At 33.2% G+C, this 19,207-nt stretch overlaps 3 protein-coding genes across 4 annotated transcripts; all 3 read right to left on the bottom strand.

Moving 5' to 3' along the window:
• Nucleotides 1-4,781: 4,781 nt before the first annotated feature.
• On the bottom strand, nucleotides 4,782-6,988 carry LOC122583822. 2 transcript variants are annotated; one of them, XM_043756202.1, is made up of 3 exons: nucleotides 5,796-6,988; nucleotides 5,653-5,715; nucleotides 4,782-5,526 (listed from the first exon to the last, which is right to left on the bottom strand). In XM_043756202.1, exon 1 carries the CDS (start codon nucleotides 6,979-6,981, stop codon nucleotides 6,178-6,180), a length of 804 nt encoding a protein of 267 aa, XP_043612137.1. In that variant the 5' UTR covers nucleotides 6,982-6,988; the 3' UTR covers nucleotides 4,782-5,526; nucleotides 5,653-5,715; nucleotides 5,796-6,177. The 2 variants fall into 2 exon arrangements, with proteins under 2 accessions (XP_043612137.1, XP_043612138.1); XM_043756203.1 differs by having other exon boundaries at nucleotides 4,782-5,517.
• A 4-nt stretch (nucleotides 6,989-6,992) lies between these two features.
• On the bottom strand, nucleotides 6,993-10,427 carry LOC122583571. Its single transcript, XM_043755963.1, has 5 exons — nucleotides 10,170-10,427; nucleotides 9,230-9,959; nucleotides 8,344-8,681; nucleotides 7,084-8,226; nucleotides 6,993-7,034 (listed from the first exon to the last, which is right to left on the bottom strand). Exons 1-5 carry the CDS (start codon nucleotides 10,425-10,427, stop codon nucleotides 6,993-6,995), a joined length of 2,511 nt encoding a protein of 836 aa, XP_043611898.1.
• A 3,419-nt stretch (nucleotides 10,428-13,846) lies between these two features.
• On the bottom strand, nucleotides 13,847-18,473 carry LOC122581994 (UDP-D-apiose/UDP-D-xylose synthase 2-like). The gene is made up of 9 exons (XM_043754329.1): nucleotides 18,114-18,473; nucleotides 17,320-17,412; nucleotides 17,082-17,189; nucleotides 15,862-15,976; nucleotides 15,649-15,782; nucleotides 15,457-15,558; nucleotides 15,274-15,366; nucleotides 15,001-15,136; nucleotides 13,847-14,368 (listed from the first exon to the last, which is right to left on the bottom strand). Exons 1-9 carry the CDS (start codon nucleotides 18,390-18,392, stop codon nucleotides 14,256-14,258), a joined length of 1,173 nt encoding a protein of 390 aa, XP_043610264.1. The 5' UTR covers nucleotides 18,393-18,473; the 3' UTR covers nucleotides 13,847-14,255.
• Nucleotides 18,474-19,207: the final 734 nt, after the last annotated feature.

The raw sequence follows: 19,207 nt of genomic DNA, 5'->3' as shown, positions 1-19,207 counted from the left end.
TTCGATTTTGAAGGATTAATGTGTTGTTAAACACTTAAATAATGATAATTAGTTATGCACTATGTTAATTTTATAGACATTTAATGCATCAAAATGATGTTTTTAAGTGTTCTCACCGTTCTTATTTTAAAAGTGTTCTCACCGGAGTGTTACCCTGGATGGAAATTATATTTTTATGTGAATACAAATATTATCTGCCTAATATAAATAAGAAACTATGAGAATAATTTCAAGATTCCAAGATATACATTTGAGTCAACAACTGCATTGAGTATAAAACACAACCACCACTACAAGTTAAACATATATTCTTGTACTTTATGTGTATGGTTTTTAGTGTTTGTATGTGTGTATTTGTGCTGTCTTTGGAATGTATTTGTAGACATGAGGAGTGACACTTGGTAATGAACTAATGATAAGAGAGAGAATAGTGAAAAATGGAGATTAGCGCGTAGTGTTTTTATTTGTTTTATATATAGAAATGATATACTCGTATCTTTTTTATAAGAATAAAAACGATATATCTTCTTAATAAATAGCCTAATAACCCTTTTAATAATTTTAAAATATGATATGTAGAATCAATTTATTCTTTTTAATTTTATCCATTAATTTATTTAAGGGTCATGATTATATGTATTATTAAAAGGACTAGCTTTGTATCCGTGCGATGCGGCGGGACATAGGAAAAAAACGTTGGTTAAGTAGCGGTACCGTGTTATTATATGAATGTATGATTCAACTCAAGTGTTTTTTAGTCCGGCTGAAAGTGTAAACCGCCGTTGTTGTTTCAAGGAAAGGAAGGGATATGCCCAAGGTTTTTCTTTTAAGGGTATTTTTGATATTTTAGGGATAAAGTGTTTGATAGGAGTATAGATTAAAAGGGTAAATTGGAGATTTTAAAGGTAGAGTGTTAAATTTTGGAGGGGGTAGTTTGTTTATATAGATAGTATAGATAATTAGACTAGTTTTTTTAAAAAAAAATATATCATTTCCCTTTTAAAAATATCTTAATAATCTTCCTAATAACATTAAAACAAATCTACTTATTCTCTCGCAGTCTCGTTTTATTTTATTCAATAATTTATACAAGTGTATTAAGAGGATAATTAGGCTAGTTTTTTAAGAAAATATATTATTTCTTTTATATAAATATATATATATATATATATATATCTTATATATAATAAAGGAGAATTGTCTTCTAAAACTATTTTTAGAAAAAGTATTATGTGGCAAGTCTATATTTTTTTTCAAAAAGGTTTGATTTATTTATGATGTCATATGTCATATTTAATATTGTAATATTTTTAAAAATAAATAGCTATCTTATTAAATGTTTATATTAAATTCTTACTTTTTGATTGTAAATTTCTTTTTTATGTTTTGTTAATTTAATAAATATTCATACATGCTAACTTAATAATATCTCCAAACCAAGTTATGATATATCAATTACAAAAACTACATATATTATTTTAACCTTTTTTATTTTAAAATTTTAGTTAATACCCGGGTTAAATCCGGAATTATTAGCTAGTATATATATATAGGGGAAAGATATTACATGTGCATTGTAGTTACCAAAAGCCATTAGATCCAAGGAACAGAAAAGTACATGCTAATAAACTACTTTATATTAGACTACGGACGGATTTTGAAGTTGAAATAATCTTTTACAAAAGTCTTATTGGGTAAAAATAATGCAATGAATATTGTAGAATTATTATTGTTGAATATAATAAACTTGAAGCTACTATTTGATATTCTGTCAAGTAAAGAAAAAAAGAAAAAAACTTACAACACATCACCATTCATATAAGGTTTATCACACAGTAACATATTTCTTCTTTCTCAATTTTTTTTTTTTTTTTAAAGTGAGTTTCGATTCAGACGTATTGGAGACAATTTTAACCAGAAATTTTCTGGACCTCCACCCCCTCATGGAAAATTTCTTTGAGATGAAAACTCAAGACTCGAACCTGAGAGCTTGGTTAACTCACCCATGGGGCTTACATAATGGATTTAGAAGATACCCTCTGAGGTTTAAGCCAGTGATTTAAACGACATATATATTTGATTTTGTCACATTTCTTAATCCATATTAGTATATTGTATAAGTATCTTTAATATAATGCTTTAGTTGTAAGCGTCTTGATGTCCATGCAGCAAATTTCGAACTCGAATCTCATAAGTTATGTACATTAAGAGTTAAAAGAACATCTCAACTAAACGACATAATTTTGATTTAAAGAGTTGTATTTCTCGAATACCCTAAATACGAAAAAACAGATTTCTTTCATTTATGTTTATAAATTAATAATTTAAAACAGGTTAAAATATTGAGGAATGATATATCTACAACATTTTTTTATCATCCACAACAAATGTACACGTTATACTGTACAATGTATAATTATATAAAACATGAATTGTTGTGAATGACAAAAAGTTATTGTAGATGTATCAGTAACTTAAAATATTAACTGAAGCTATGAACAAGTCGATTTCATGTTAGGACCCACTTCAACGTGTGCTTTAAAGTTGCTTCCATTAATAAGTGGCATTTATCTCTTGTAGTGGAACAAACAAAGCATATGGAGAAAGAAATGTCGAAAAAGCTAAAGTTATGGTACGGTGTTTGCTTCCATTTTAAGGTTGGTGATATCAAATAACAAAAACCATTAAATGGTAACCTTACAATGATGTAAATATAGGTGGCATGTTAATATCTATATTTCCTTAAACACTACAAGGTGAAAACCGGTAACTCGGTCCTTGTTGGTTGAGAGTTTTTCTCAGGTCTTAATTGATAAGAGTTTTTTTCACTTTTTTTGGAATCCTCTCAGTTAATATCTCGAGACGAGTTTAGAGATGGTTGTTTGGTTTTAATTCTACATTATACTGTAATTGTATTTGTATCTTTGGCAACTAGCACCTTGGTAGCATGCTTTTTTGTTTAATAAAATCATATTTTTGCCGTAAAAAAAAAATGTAATAAGATACACAAGAAAGAAAAATATGAATAGAAAAACAACCATATATAGCAAGTCAAAAAGTTGTGTCTCTCTATATAACTAAGAAAGGATAAGTTTTTGCTTAGTTGACAATTATGAGTGCATACCATATAGGATTTTTAATGATGTATCATTTTTGCATTAATTTCCTAATTTTAAGTATCCTTATGTCATTTAAGTTATTCCTATTCATTAATCCTAATCATTATTAAATAATTATAAAAATAATATAAAAAATAAAAAGTAGGAAAATATTCATATCAAAGAAGTCGGGTGCATTTGAAGACTTGAATCAAACTATCCTATCATTATATTATATCTATAATATAATATATAATTTTAGATTTATGGATATGTATACATGTCAAAATTTTCTTTTTATTAATGTTTTAGTTAATTTTTCTTAAACCATATAAATCTCTTCTCTATATATATATAAGATAGAATATGTTTTTTTCTAGGTGTCATTTTTAGTTTTCGTATCACATACAATTTTTAATTAGTTGTCGTTTTTTTATTTAAATTGGTATATTTATGTTTTCATGTATGATCTTTATCACCCATTTTGATCATATTCCTAATATTAATATTTATTTTTCTATCTTTTATATGAGCACAAAGATGTTTATCTACATGTTTTTTTTTATTAATTCAACGATAAATATTTTTTTTTAAATGAGATTATTTATTATATTACGTTTATTTTTTTGAAAATATTTTATATATTATATTTAATGAATATATATTATAAAAAGATTTTTATGATTTATAGATATTAATGTTTATTGTTCAGGGGAAGTGAATATGGGGTTGTCCCCATCTAAGCTTAGATGGGGAACACCTCACATTTTGTTTTTTTAATGATAAAATTCATGAGGGGCCATGGTTTTATTTATAATACAAACAAATATTAAAATATTTGAATGTGATGAATTCTAAGCAACCCCATATTCACTTTTCTACTTATTGTTCATGCTTTTACATATTTGACGTATTTCATTAATTCATATACTATAATTTTATTGTCTGAATCAGTCGTAATATGACAGTTTTTTATATTATCATAAATTATGAACGATAATGTAACTATCAGTTATTGAATTTTTTATTTATGTTCTCAGTTAACCTTGCACAACGTGCTGGTTTAATCTAATTTAGAAATAAACGAGTATCATTGTTACAATAATAAGTTTGTTTCATTTTTTAAGAAAGAAGTTCTAATTTATTGGATATCAAATTGAATTCAAAACCTTTTCAAAAAGTCAAAAAAAAATTAAAAATAAAAATAACAAAGCACAGATAAACATAAAATAAAATTACTATCACATGACAAATTTTAAGTAGACCACTTATGAAGATTTAAAGGAAGCAAAAAAATTAAAAAAATTATATACGTAACAAAATGGTTACAAAGAGTAGAAACAACATAAAACCGAGACTACAAAAGTACAAAGTAATCAAAATTCGTTCAATTTTCAGATAATGATCGACGGTTTAGGACTATGCAGGTATTCGTGCTAACTGGATCGAAAATATCCGAAAAGTCGAAAAACGAATCTGGTCAAAACCAGGTTTGACCAAACTTGACAAAGTCGTGTCAAAGTTGATATAAGCTGCCACAACACAGTTGACCTCCAGATGAAATGGGATGGTTAGATAATCAAGGGTCCGGATGTTCTTCCAACTTCGTGTAGAGCTCCGGTGTAGCCTTAACGGATAAATGCATGCTGCTGCTTCGATCTCTTGGTAACTTTGTAGACAACAACATTTTTTTATAAAGGTCCTATACACTGAAAGCTCTTCAAGGTTCTTGGATGTGCGTTATCGTTAAGGATGAAGATCGATGACTCTTCATTCTTTTATGGAAGAAAGAGGGGATATCTTAGGCTAATGAAGTAGTAAAGCTTATGGTAGCTCTTGACATGGTCATATGTATGTATATATATATATATAGGCTGTTTGAAGAATTAGAGGAGTCACATAATGCAACACAACAATGACATTCCATATGGAAATATGTTTGTTTGGGGTCATCTTTCTCACAGTTGATCATCGTCTTGTTGCAACTGAAGCTCTTGTTTGTGCACCCCCCTTTGGATTTCTTAATCAGAGTCCCCTTAGCTCCTCCAAAGTACATTTGTTTGACTTCCTACTACATGTTTGTGCATTGTAATCACCTGAATATGGTAGTGGCCGGAAATTGAGATGAAGAGTGGGGGTAGGAATAGCACTATGAAAAATAATCAAGGGGGGAACCCAAAATTACAGGACTCGGAAATAACACTAAGAAAAAAAAGCGAACAAATTACGGATAAAACTACATTATTGAACGAAAAAAAGGAGGGGGTGGCCCCTTAAAAGCTTCGACCATATGCTTTAAGACTTGTCAGATAAGGTAGCGTTTGTTATTGAGTCTTGTTTTGTCCAAGGTCAGAATTTCAGATACACCAGACTCCATGTGTTGGTCAAAGTGATGTATGTCGCTAGAACCCATATCAGCCTACATGAACTGTGTCTGTGTTAGCAAAAAAGGGATGTGCGCAGTTGACCAGTTATCATCAAAATGTGAATGTAAGCTAACAAAAACGATAAGTCGTTTGGTTCAAACATCCTTTTAGAAAATAGAAATTCCTACCGTTCAGTCCAAAATAGTAGGCAGCAGAGTGTCCTTCAGATAACAACGCTCACTATTGCCATCCTGGTAACACAATTATCAGATAATATGAAATATGAAAAAGGTATGGTATGCCCCTATGAAAAATGAAAAACGAGTCAAACCTGGATGTGTCTATATTCATTAAGAAATCTTTGTAGACTATATTTTTGGTTACATTTTGTAGCTGGCCTTCTTGTTGTTTGATCAGTACTTTTAAGCCAGAAGGTGAGGTTGCTCTAGATAACGCCACATATAACTGCCCGTGCCCAAGTATATCCCTACTTTATTCAGAGATTGTCCTTGGCTCTTGTTTATAGTCATAGCATAACAAACTTTGACTGGAAATTGCTTCCTCTTGAAGACGAATGGCAGGTTCCTATCATTGTTGATCACATTGATTCTTGGGATGAATACCTTTTCTCCCACTCTCATTCCTGTAATAATTTGTGCCTCAATGACTTTCGACAATAATTGTGTGATTATCATCCTCGTGCCATTGCACAATCAACTAACCAAGTTGAGATTTCTCAAAAGCATGATCGGTGCTCCGATTTTGAGCTCAAGTTGATGAGGTGGCAAACCTGGAAAGTTGAGTGTGTTTAGATATTCAACGGGATATAACATTTCTGTTTCACCTCCATCATTTCCAAAGGGAGTTGCTTCATCTGAGCTTACATAAGTTATGGACGAACCCTTCACCATTGATAAAACCTTCAGATTTATGAGGTCGGCGGTCGCATTTTTTGGGCAGAGTATTACTTTCTGTTGTAGCTGTTGAGCAGTTGGTTGTTGTAGCGTTTTCTCGTCATATATGAATTTGATGAGTTCTGATATTCCATTATCATCGTCATCTCCAATGCAATATTCATCCGGGATTTTGATCCATGATGTATTATGTGGATCTAATTGGTCCGGCTCACCAATCTTCCCGTTTCCGACATCCAGAAGCCAAGAAGAGAATGTATCGCTTTTCTCGTCCTCTTCCTTTAACTCTGTTTGCAAGAGTCTCATGTTTTTCTTCAGTGTGCAAATTCTGAAATGTGACCAAAACTCCGACCGAGCAATAGATGCGTCTATTATCCGCATTTTAGATGCTCCTTTCTTTACAGGTAACGTCTGCCTAAAATCTCCACCCAACATAACTGACTTCCCGCCAAAGAAAATATTTGGAGCATCAAGAATATCTCTGAGACTTCTGTCTAACGTATCAAAGCATCTACGGTCATTCATGGGGGCTTCATCCCAGATTATAACATCAGTCTGAGCCAATAACTCTGCATTATGACTTCCTTTTTTAATTCCACACATTGATTCATCTGTCAAATTAAGAGGTATCTTGAATCGAGAGTGTGCTGTCTGGCCTGATGGAAGAAGTAAAGAAGCAATACCGGAAGATGCCACAGCTAATACAATCTTTCCTTGAGAACGCAAAGAGCTGATAATTGATTTCCAAAGGAAAGTTTTTCCCGTGCCTCCATGCCCATTTACAAATATCAGCTCTTGTAGATTGTTTGTTGAAGCATTTATAATCAAATCATAGATTTCCTTTTGCTCCTTATTTAACTTTGACACGAGTGCATATCGTTCTCCAGTTAGAATATCTCGGTCATAGTTTCTCTCCTCCACCAATAACTCATTTGCTAATTTATCTAGCAGATGTCGTGGAGGCGATGGTAAACCAAAATCTTTCAAAGATTTAGCACAAGAACTTAAAAGCGCTTCCATTTGATATAGCACATAACCTTCTAACTCCACATGAGATATGTCGATATAAGGTGATGTAGAGATCCTTCTCGGAATATCTTCAGCCATTTGAGTCCAATGCTTTTTCCACAAAGTAATTGGGTCCGTCACTTCAGAAAAAATAAGGATATGAGCAAATAGTGAGCGTAATTCTGCTGATGTACCTGAATGAGCAGCAGCTTCTTCTAATGCAGCACTCCACTCTTTATCATCACCGAGTAAACCTAAAGTTTTACATGCAGCCCGGTATGTTGGGTAAACTTTATCATCCACTTTTTGTATGTCTTGAAAGGACTTGCAACCTTTTTGATGACATAGTAGCATTCTAAGATAGAATAACTCCCCAGAACTAGGATGTACGTATGTTAACCTACCAATCGACGGTTTATTCTTGTTAGCTCTCTTTTTCCAGCTCTTTTGTGCTAGACACCAAACAAATTCTGAAGGAAAATTCAGATATGTCAAGTGGCGACCTTCCTCGGAGCTAGTATTGAAGTTTAACCACTCAGTTAATGTAGTTTTTTTTCTTTCACAGTCGCCAACAATTGCTTCGAGTCTCTGTCCCGATCTAAAATTAATCTGCTGCATGTTTTCTATATGAACTGCCATTATCACCACAGCTGGTTCTCTATGGTGTATACGAAAATTGAAGATTCTCCAACAGGCTTCATAGGGGCCAATGTAACGTGCATTGACAAACTTTTGGATTTCGTCAACAGCTTCTATCTTTCTTTGACCGGTTGACGGGGAGGGATCACCAACTGGCCTGGTAATACACGAAACAACCCGATCTGTACCCTTTGAAATGAACTAAAACAGATACTTGATCAGCATGTTCCAACCGCAATACTCAACATTAATATGAGCACCAAAGGAAAGACACAAGAACCGATTATATGGAACAACGTAGCTGTTATCTGACTTTACCTCTCGTCTTATACAATAGATGCCTGTGTTTCTTCTTTGATAATGCACGTATCCATCTTTGTCAAAAAATGTTTTTTCATTATACTTCTTTGGAAAACTCTTGCTGCAAAATCCCTCTTGCATGCAGGCTGCGCCTGAATTAGTTGGCCCACAAGGGCCATGCATCATCATTTCTGAAACAACTTTGTATCCATGTGGATCAAGTTTCGGGTCTGGTAACTCCGCTGTAATATATTGATCAACATCTTCACCAGCTTGTATTTTTGTGTTTGGTGTAACCCACAGTAGTGTATGGCAATGTGGAAACCCTCGATTTTGGAATTCAATTGTGTATAAAACTGTCCAAAAAAATATAAACATACATGAGAAATATTAGTTATATAACTGATCATATTATTAACATTCTTTTTTTGAATGGAAAATTTGGGCTTAGCGACATGCCACACCCAACTCCAATTCCAGGGGAAATCCATTTTGAAAAAAAACCCTGTCACCATTTCTGGGAGCATTTCGCTCACACCAGGATTTGAATCCAAGACCTCTAAATGTCAGGTTGCCCCATGTACCAATCCATCTATCAACGATTGGTATATGATAAACATTCAAGCAAAAATATTTTTAAAAACGAAATCCAACCACCAAGTACACTTCTGTCTATAAAGCTTTAATAATTAATGCTACATAATGGCATTTTGTTATGATAAAACGAGCGGTTTCCACCTCTAATGAAATGTATGCTAATAAATGACATATAAAATATGCTACCGTATAAGCTATTTTCCTTAATGTTGGCTCATGATATTTTAAAACTTCATGTAGTTGCCTATCAAATGTACCTACCTACCTAATAGTTTTGAATATAAACTTAATCATGAAGTGCGTGTACCTGCTGTTACGTGCCCAAATGGTTTGTCATTTTTGAGGAGGCTGATAAAAGCTCGAACTTTCATCTGAAAAATCCGGTCCACTATATCAGCCCTATCTGCTGGCGATAATTCTGGAAATTTACTCATATACCTCTTGATCTCTGGCCATTTGACATTGCACGTGAACGTAATAAAAAATTTAGGATTTCCATGAACACGACAGATAGCTAGAGCATCCAAGTAATGGCTGTACATATATCGAGGACCCCCAGTGAAAGAGGCAGGCAGAATTATTCTTGTCCCCACATCAGACCCATCATGATCACCCCTGGTAATTGCATCATGTAATCCGGATAAGTATTCATTTCTGATATCCCCTTGCTTGCATCTAATATAGTCCATTCTACTTAGTTCTATGCTACAATAAGCACCAACCACATATTGTTGGAATAACCTGCCTCCCCGTGCCAACAATCCATAAAGGTTGAACCGGTCATGCAACTGATGAGCATAATACATGTTCATTGTTAAACTCCTAATCTTTTCAGATTCACTACCATGAGAGTTGATTAGTTTCATCGAATATTGATAACCAGACTGACCGTAAATAAAAATTAGAGGAAATTGAAGTGACATATACGATGGATGTAGCTTGTTAATTCTTTTGGGCCTTCCATCCTTCATCTCGATAATCACGTCATAATCTGTTTGAGTTTTTGGGCCACTTTCAAACACTATAGCTCCAACTCTCTGAGAAGTCAGTAGCTCATCTTGTCAGTCGCTATATAATCTAATCCTAAATTCCGGCACATAATTTTCATTACACTTATCTCTGGCCATTCTAAACAGCCTAACTAAACCATTATGTTCATTCAAAAAACTAATCAGTCCTTCAACAACTTCAGACCTCAAATTACCAGAATTATCTTGTCCACCAAAATGATACATTCTATTACTTACCTCATTTTCCGTATCATATATATACAATTGTAAGAACCGGGGTGGTTCTCCTTCTGTTGGACATAATGTTCCAATCCAATGAAAAATCTGACCAGAAATCATAAACACATAAGGACCTGTTCCAGCAGCGTTTACTGATTCATCAACACGGGCACCAAAAGAAGTCATGCTAAACATCTGGTTATAAGCCCGTATATTGTCTAAGAAGTGCTTATTTCTAAACAAATCTTTGATGTAATCAGGAGGTTCTGGTTCCATTGGTAATACAACTCTTCCTCCTCGACAGCAACGATAGTATTGAACCTGTTGATCATTGGAACACATTCGGCGTTCCTCATACCAGAAAGTTGCTTTACAATGTTCGCATATTTGATTGCAATCTCCAAGATCAATATAAAGGGGCGATACATCTATACGTACACAACAGTTGATTAAACAACAAAGTCAAAAAAGTGCAGTAAACAAACAAAAGATGTGGGAAACAAACACTTTGATACGACGGATATATAGGGATTAAAATTTACCATTTCATGCAAGAAACTTTCAATCAATACAGTTTAATGCAACATTAACTTGAAATTAAATGTGGTATAATCGAATAGTTACTTTTACCATATACTATGATCTCTAGGGCTACAGTAATGCAGTAGTAGATCTAGCATCAACATGATTATTATTTCTTATTTGCCTTCTTAGTTGATGTTTAGAATCATTTACAAACAAATGAATTATTTTAGTTAGAAACCATACTAAACTAATTTATGCAGACTATAAAGAACTGAGAGTTTACTATTATAAACAGTAAGATTGAAGTTCATTACTTACAATGACAATTTGTGTATAGTTCATCTACATTCAATGTACTAAGCCAGAAAAAGTATGCAGAGATTATTGACACATGTTCAACTATTTTGTTTGGTATACAAGAAGAACCTGCAAAGCTAATAATGAAACATGATCCTCAGTAACAATAACTGAATTTTCTTCTAACCTGTTAAGTACAACAATATAGATATAAATTCACTTTGTCTTTTTTATTTTTCTGTCGAGAAATTAGGTGTCTTGTTGATAGACTTTCACCATGGGGGTGAGAATGGGTAAAAATGGATTGTAAAAATCTAAAATTTGACACCTGGGGACTAGACCGAAAGGGCTCGGACCGGACCAAAACTCACTCCTACAAAACAAAGCTAAAGGGAAGAACACACCTCTATTTATTGCTTTGAACTGATATTTTAGCTGAACCATACTACAACATTCCTTCTTATCAGGTGTAGTAGGTTGCCATGGTTGTTCCAAATGACTGAGAGAACATAAAGAGTTGGTCTTTATGGGAGATCGGTCGTCTTCTACATGAGCAACAATCGACGACTGGTAAGTTGTAACAGCGTTCACATTAGCATTATATAACTGTCTCCTTTTCATATTTTGTCTGGCAGTTGTATAACCAAGCTCAACAATGTTTCCCCATGACTCATGTTCCTTTCTTTTGCGTTGCATTTTTTTAAATAGTACTATGAAACCACCAAAACTACCTTCACAAGTACTAATATTTATGAAGTTGCGCAGAACAAAGACATCCAAAGTGAGCAGAAGCCTGTAAATTAAATTAACTTGTGTAAATGAAAGTATGACAGCCAAAAGAGAAGGCAAGATGGGGTCGTGTAATCTATATCTATGTAGTATTTATATAAATAAGATGACATGTCTTATGTGGCATCAAATCACGAATATATGAACGACACATAGAAATCAACTGTTACAAAATACAAATCGATACATTTCATATACTTCCTTCATGCCATAAAGATGTCCACTTTTGACTTTTTAAAGTCATTCTATTTCGACTTTTACTTTAATAATATACTCGTATTTTTTGTGTTATATAATACTTGATGAAGATTATACCAATGAAAATACATTTAAACCCTAATCAATTCATATTTTTTTCGTCAAGTATTATATAACACAAACAAAAATATTTAAAGGCAAAGTTGAAAGGGAAAGATTTCATAAAGTCATAAGTAGATCATCTTTTTATCAATTGCCAACAACATTATATCTAATTTAGGAAAACTGTTAATAAAATTTTAAACTCTAACCATGAAGAAGAATTTATGAGAACCATATCAACAATTTTTAAATGGTTAATAGTTATGCTAGAAGGTAGAAACTCAGATTCACTTCAGAGTTTCATAATGCATCATGAATGTAGCTGTTTAATAATATGTCTCTTTATAATACATTATGTAATCAACAGTTTATTAACATGTCTTACAAGTATCTATCTATGTACGCATAACTTAAACGTTTATCATTTCATCATGAACTTAGCAATTTATGAATATTTATTGTAGTTTATTAACAGTCTATATTTACATGCAACTACTTGAGTATCATATTTTTGTTAATACTAGTAACAAATTTACAGTTTATTAACCAGTCTAATAACAACTCAACTCTCAAGCTGAACAATAAAAAGTGATGAAGTTAAAACCATTGGGTTAGTCGGGGATGCACCCATTATGGACAAGCAGCCAATTGTGATCCGAATTGGGTTGCCGGTTCTCAATCTTTTTCAATATCTGGTGTGGGCCCATAACCCACAGGTCCCAGGATCGAACCTGGCTCTGATACCATGAAAATCCTTATAGGTTATCGTATTTGATTTGTGATTAATGAGGATTACAAGAGGTTGTATTTATAGAGTCTATTAACCTAATGCATGGAAACTAATAATTTGTAAACTAACTAATATGGAAACTAATACTATCTTAATACACGTTTCAGACAGAACTATAAACTAGCTAATTGATGACATGAAAATAAAGGAAGAAAAGCTCCAGCAATTAGGAATGTACTCGAAAGGTACCCGTGCGATGTAGCGGTGTAATGGCGGTGGTGGTGGGGGTGACGATTGGTGACGGCGTGCTGCGGTAGCTGTGGCAGTGTTAGGCGGCGTGGATTGGTGGTGGTGGTGGCGGCGGCGACGGCGACAGCAAGTAGGGTAGGTTATTGATGTAACGAGGTTTTGATGAAATGTTAGAAACTTAAAATTTAAAAAAAAAATAAGTTATTTGCTTTATAATATGTTGTCTACTAAAGCATGGGATATTACATACTATTTGTGTCAATGATACATAGATATAGCTAACAATCAGAAGGTATATTAGGCATGACTACTGCAGAGATTTATAATTAAAACTAAAAATGCAATAAAATCATAAGATACGCACCAGCGATTTTCTGTGGCTTTCTTGTTACTGCAATGTGTGAGTACAAGTATTATATGCAAATCCCTTTGGCCTCTGTGTTATAGGTATTTTTTAGAAAATAACAATAATACTCGTAATGAAAAGGAAAGGAAAGCAGACAAGTGATGGATGTACCTTACGTACACCGCCAAGAAAAACTGTTGCACCACCACGGGTGTAGAATACGTGGCAAAGCCACATTGTGGGTGGATGATGATGATGAAGGATGAATAACATGTGTTAGAAAAATATTTTTATTTTTAAATTAATTAATACTACAAATGACAATATGGGTCGATCTTGGGGTATATATTGACCGTTTAACAATGTTTAAGCAACAAGCTAATTTTGTCGCCATAAATATATAGTAACTTTTAGTTTGTCATATAATAAAAAATCTGAAAAATATATATGAACTGAGGCTTCCACAAAAACACATAACAATAATTTATTTAATTTATGAAGAGGGGTCCGAACAAGACCTAATTAAAGAACACGACACTTAGCGCTCATCGGCTCATGAGCAAAAGAAATATAACAAATGTAAAACCGAAACGACGGTCTCCATAGCACAAACTGCCAGGAGGACGACTAGGTATGAAAGAAAAGCCCAATTATTTGGTTGTGTACACAGCAGAGGAGAATTATACAGGCAGAGTTCCCTTACTACAAATTACAGGCGCGAGAGTCTCCTAACAACTTTTTAACTATCTTGGACATGATATAACAAAACGTTGGACAAAGAAATGAACCAATGATACTCGAGGTTTCTTCAAAAGTATTACAGCAAACATGGATGTGAACCAGGACACTTTTTTTCCAAACACAATTTTTAATTGGCTACTGGTTTTGCAATTGATTGCCTAACTGCTGCGGCATATGTCCTGTGTTGGTAGGTAAGTGTTGATTCAAGCAAGTCCCATAGCGATGTCTTTGGGTCCCAACCTGCCATCCAAAAATATATATGTCAATATAGAAACAACGAAATGTATAAAGATAAAGAGATGTCCAGTGTTAAATTTTGTATCGCATGGCATGTTGATTTTGTATAAAGATAATGATGTCGGCATTGTTCAAATTGCTTGCTTGCAAAGTTGCAATTAAGAAATTGACAGTGGCAGTTTCAATACTTAACTTATGAATGGGTAAATTTGCTTCTGCCCTTATCTTAAATGGGTCAAACAAAAAACTTAACTGGACAGTAAGGAAAGGGTCAAACGTGTAAAAAGTCATCCAATAGTCTATTTGCAATTCGTAAAACCTCCACATAATTCTAATAGTATTGTTTTGTAATCATAACAAACATGTCAATTAGTTAGGAAATCCAAAAATGGACAAAAGTGTTTGGTCAACTTAACCGCCACCCTGCTGTTTCAATCCATACCATAAAATGGCATGTTTCAACGCATAGTAAAAACCACCATACTTCAACCCGATCTAACGTCATTCTATTATCCCAACCCCCTAACCGTGTCATCTCTAGTAAAATCATCAGAGTACATATAATATGGAGTACCAATTTTCTGGAAAGGCAATAAGATACTTGGATAAGAAGGGCATTAAGAAGAGCATCACACCTAATTGTTTGTTTATAATGGTCATATCTGGAATTCTTTTGTCGCTGTCATCATAACCTTCACCATAAAACTCTTTGGAACTGACATCAACGGTCGGAGTCTCTATTGAATCTTCTCCACTTACTTTTGCATATACCTGCCATATGAGACGGTTCATTGGGCCATAAGATATAAAGCATACTAGAAAGTAGAAAACCACTTTCTTGACAGATCTCCATTCGCTGCACACCATTTCAACCAATGGGACTTGGTCAACTAAAATACAATTGTTACCTTGGTCATCATTTCAGCAAGTTGTCTTACTGTAACTTCATTGTTAGGGTTACCAACATTGAAGATATGACCATTAGCTCTAGCAGGATTTTCCTGAGAATTAACACATGTAACTGTTAGAAAACAGAATTATCTTATCTAAACAAATTAAAAAGAAATAAAAGGTGTAGGCGTGTAACATACAATCATCAAATGAACAGCTTCAATAGCGTCTTTGATATAAACAAAGGTTCTCTGTGATTCACCACCATCCACAAGCTTAAGAGGCTCACGCCTGAGAAGATTCTGAGCAAGAAAAGAATGACATTATCAGGAACAGATAGGATTGAATAGCTCAAATTCATGAAGTTCTAAAACTCAAAGAAGTGAATATACATTACTAAAGCATGCAAGAACCCTTGGAACTCCCTCGCTGGGACCATCAATCCCGGGAATGAAATCCATCCTAGGGCCAATCCAGTTAAAAGGCCTTACAATGGTGAACTCAAGACCATTCTCCGCACCCTCGGCTGAAAAATAACAAAGGTGAGGAGAGAATTCCATAGATTGTCTTATATTACTTTTTTGACCATAAGCAAGTATGCTCACCATAGATCAACCTCTCAATCAACTGTTTTGCACATGCATAAGACCATCTCTGCTTCTCAATTGAGCCAAAAATGCAAGGGGAAGTATCTTCCTTGAGAATATAGTAAGCAGGGTCCTGTAAATGGTTGAAACACAAGCAACAGTTAATGAGTAAATGAGTAACTGTAAGTCCCTTTGCCACCGGATCTAACGAGATTAAGTATCTAATGTATAAGTGCGGAAAATCTTATACACTAGCAATCAACAACAAGAACACGAATGTGAAAATAAACTTGAACCGTATATTACTTCAGTAAATGCAATTACAAGTAAAATACCAGGTTCAGAATACGAAAATATGAAAAACAAAACGACTGGAAGATTCTCCTTAAACATAAGGATTAATATTCTATTTATACTAAAACTAATGGACTTAAACGGACCTAGAATTTCATGGACCGAAGCCCATCTTGGACATCACACGAGCTCGACCTGGTCAAAGGTCGAGCTTGACTTGGTCAACGGTCGAGCTTGACAAGGTTGACTTTATTATACGTAATAATTTAACGTTTATTACAAGTACATATTCAATAGACTCAAGACAAACTTCTATAATGATGTTGTCACCCGGAAATGCACCAACAGTAACCATGGTTGAAAATAAGGATAACACCCCCAAATCGGCAAGGTACATTGGATTATCTCAGTAGCCAACAATAACACGTGCATACTTAAAATCACAACTTAATTGTCACAAAATACGATGGCATATCCTAAAATAGATGCAATTCAGCCACCATGAATGCAAACTTAAGAATCGCACAATGAGAAACCACACTTTAGAACCTCATAAACAAATGAAAATAGTACAGAGATCGACGACATTGCAACATGACTTCCAAAGACCACTTTGTAACAATTATATCTTGATCAAGGTTATCCATTGAAGAGCAGGAAACTGAGAAAAGTTATCTTAAACTTGACTAAAGAAAAATTAAATTTAAACAAGATACAATCCCGTCAGCAAGAAAATCCTATCAGATTTGATTAACTAAAAATCTCACGAATTACGTAAAAGAGCAGGTAGCAGACAGAAATAGGCCAAAATTGCATGAAGAACGCAAAGAAGATAAACCCAATATAGCAAGAAGAACACCAATTACACCAACAAGAAAAAAAAAAGCATTATTCAAGAGTTGCAGTAACTAATGCATTTACTAACTACAAATGAGAATTCTTACCTGTCGCAGGGGACTATCTTGGGGAAGATAGCTGCCAATAGTTTTTCCATATACTTCGCAAGTAGAGAAGTGAATGAGACGCTTGTTATTCTCTGAACAGTACTTAACCTGATAAATAAAGATCACATCAGCGATTGAATTTCATAGAACTTTTTGCAATAATTAAACCAAAGCAGCAGAATGGTTTCTAATATATACAAAAACATCTAACCAACGCTATAAAAAACATAAGCCATACCACAGGGAGCGCATCGATGAAATTGCTGTAAATTGTGTCAAGAGGACGCGTATTGTAATCCGCAGGAGTACAGATCGCAGCTAAGTTCACCGTCTAAACAACAAAATGGCACAAAAATATCAGTTTTCACGACAGCGGATTTAAGAGCTTCCAATTTAACTAACTTTCAGTAACAGATTCTAACCTATTCTTATAGCATTTACAAGCTACTAACAATGAAAATACAGATCCAATACAACTCATATAAAAAATTTGACTAAATAACTTAAATTGACATATTACTTCAGAATTTTACGCTCCAAGAACGTAACACTTGATATATATCAAATTCTCACTCCAGAGTGTAATATTTTAAGTTATAGAACAAATAAATTTCAGATTCACAACAACTTAAAACACAATATACATGTACAAACTGTATATAACTAAATTATATTATATTTACGTTAAATCTAGCAAAATAATGCAAAACTAACTAACATTCAGTTAACAGAAATCTACTAAATATATATCAAATTCTCACTAAAGATACATTAAATTTAAAAAATGTGGATCCACAATAACAATATTTTAATAAAATATACATATACAAAATGTATATCATTTAGTTAAATTAAAATCTATAATATAAATTAACTAACTGGTCACTTAACAGATACATACACAAAATGTAATAAAATTCAAAAGTTGAAAATTAATTAATCAAATCAAGTAAAAACAATGTGAATGAACTTAAAATAAACTAAATTAAGCTTTAATATAAAATTGCGGATCGGAGAAATAATGTTATATACCAGATCGGAGCATTTGATAAGACCTTCAAGGCGCGAATCGTTTTTGATGTTGAGCCGGTGAAACTGAATCCGGCCGGTCCAAGGAAGAGAATCCGGTTCAAGTAAATGCTTGATCTTATCATTATATACATCAACAGCTAACACTGTGTGTTGTGTTTCATTCATCAATTTCTCACATAAATGTGAACCGATGAATCCACCGGCACCGATCATGCATATCGTTAACGGCTTTATTGCGTTTCCGTCCAGATCTACTCTCGCTGACGATGATGACGTCATCTGTATCTATCTGTTATATATCTATATCTTCGGTTGTATGTGTGTATGTGTAGATTTACTTCTGATGAAGGATTTGAGAAGGTTATATTTATAGGAGTGAAGTGTGAGTGAGATTGAGAATAAAGAGGGAGAAATGGTTAAGGGTGAGCGTGGGCCCGTTGATATTTAATATTCTAATTTTACCATTTTTTAATGTTTTACTCGTAATTGATTGAGAGTAATATTGTTACAATATTAATTAATTAATAATCTACAACATGTGTATAAATTTTATTGTTTGTTGTATAATGTAGGTACTAGATTTTAGACCCATGTCCAACACTGGACACGGGATTTATGATATCATCAATATTAGATCTTCATACATTTAAGTCATAAAGGCTTATAATTTTAAAAAATACGGTTTTAAGTGTTATATTTTGCAAGTTGTAGTACAATAATAATAGGTTCATCATTGTCATTATTAGCCTAGACATATCAATGGAATTGTTTGTCGTAGTCATTCCACAAGGCACAAGCTATATATAATAATTTCTCATTATATAATATTTTGAAACCAGGTGTACTCATAATGTGATATTATTATGAAAGATAATTAAGAATTAAAATATAAACATATTTTTGATCCTGTACTTGATATTCAAATATATGTATTTAATCATGATGCGCATCCATAACACGCATATGTTTATTTTCAATCATTTGTTCTATGATAATATGATAACAATTAGGATTGTTTTTATATTTTCTTTGATATAAATTAGGACTCTTGATTTGAATGACAACTGTAACTTTAAACATTTAAAATGCAAAAC

The sequence above is a fragment of the Erigeron canadensis genome, chromosome 9, assembly GCF_010389155.1.
Source record: "Erigeron canadensis isolate Cc75 chromosome 9, C_canadensis_v1, whole genome shotgun sequence".
NCBI classification, from domain to species: domain Eukaryota; kingdom Viridiplantae; phylum Streptophyta; class Magnoliopsida; order Asterales; family Asteraceae; genus Erigeron; species Erigeron canadensis.
This window is presented reverse-complemented; position numbering and strand designations above follow the sequence as displayed.

Excerpts from the sequence above, each read along its gene's own strand:
- LOC122583822 (XM_043756202.1), bottom strand. The coding sequence starts at position 6,981 with ATGTGTGGAATTAAAAAAGGAAGTCATAATGCAGAGTTATTGGCTCAG.
- LOC122583571 (XM_043755963.1), bottom strand. The coding sequence starts at position 10,427 with ATGGAACCAGAACCTCCTGATTACATCAAAGATTTGTTTAGAAATAAG. Across the intron at positions 9,960-10,169 it reads TATATGATACGGAAAATGAG|AGAGTTGGAGCTATAGTGTT; the intron begins GTAAGTAATAGA and ends CTGACTTCTCAG. Across the intron at positions 7,035-7,083 it reads TGCGTTCTCAAGGAAAGATT|GCCAGACAGCACACTCTCGA; the intron begins GTATTAGCTGTG and ends TTCTTCCATCAG.
- LOC122581994 (XM_043754329.1), bottom strand. The coding sequence starts at position 18,392 with ATGACGTCATCATCGTCAGCGAGAGTAGATCTGGACGGAAACGCAATA. Across the intron at positions 15,977-17,081 it reads AAGATAGTCCCCTGCGACAG|GACCCTGCTTACTATATTCT; the intron begins GTAAGAATTCTC and ends AACCATTTACAG. Across the intron at positions 15,783-15,861 it reads GATTGAGAGGTTGATCTATG|CCGAGGGTGCGGAGAATGGT; the intron begins GTGAGCATACTT and ends GTTATTTTTCAG.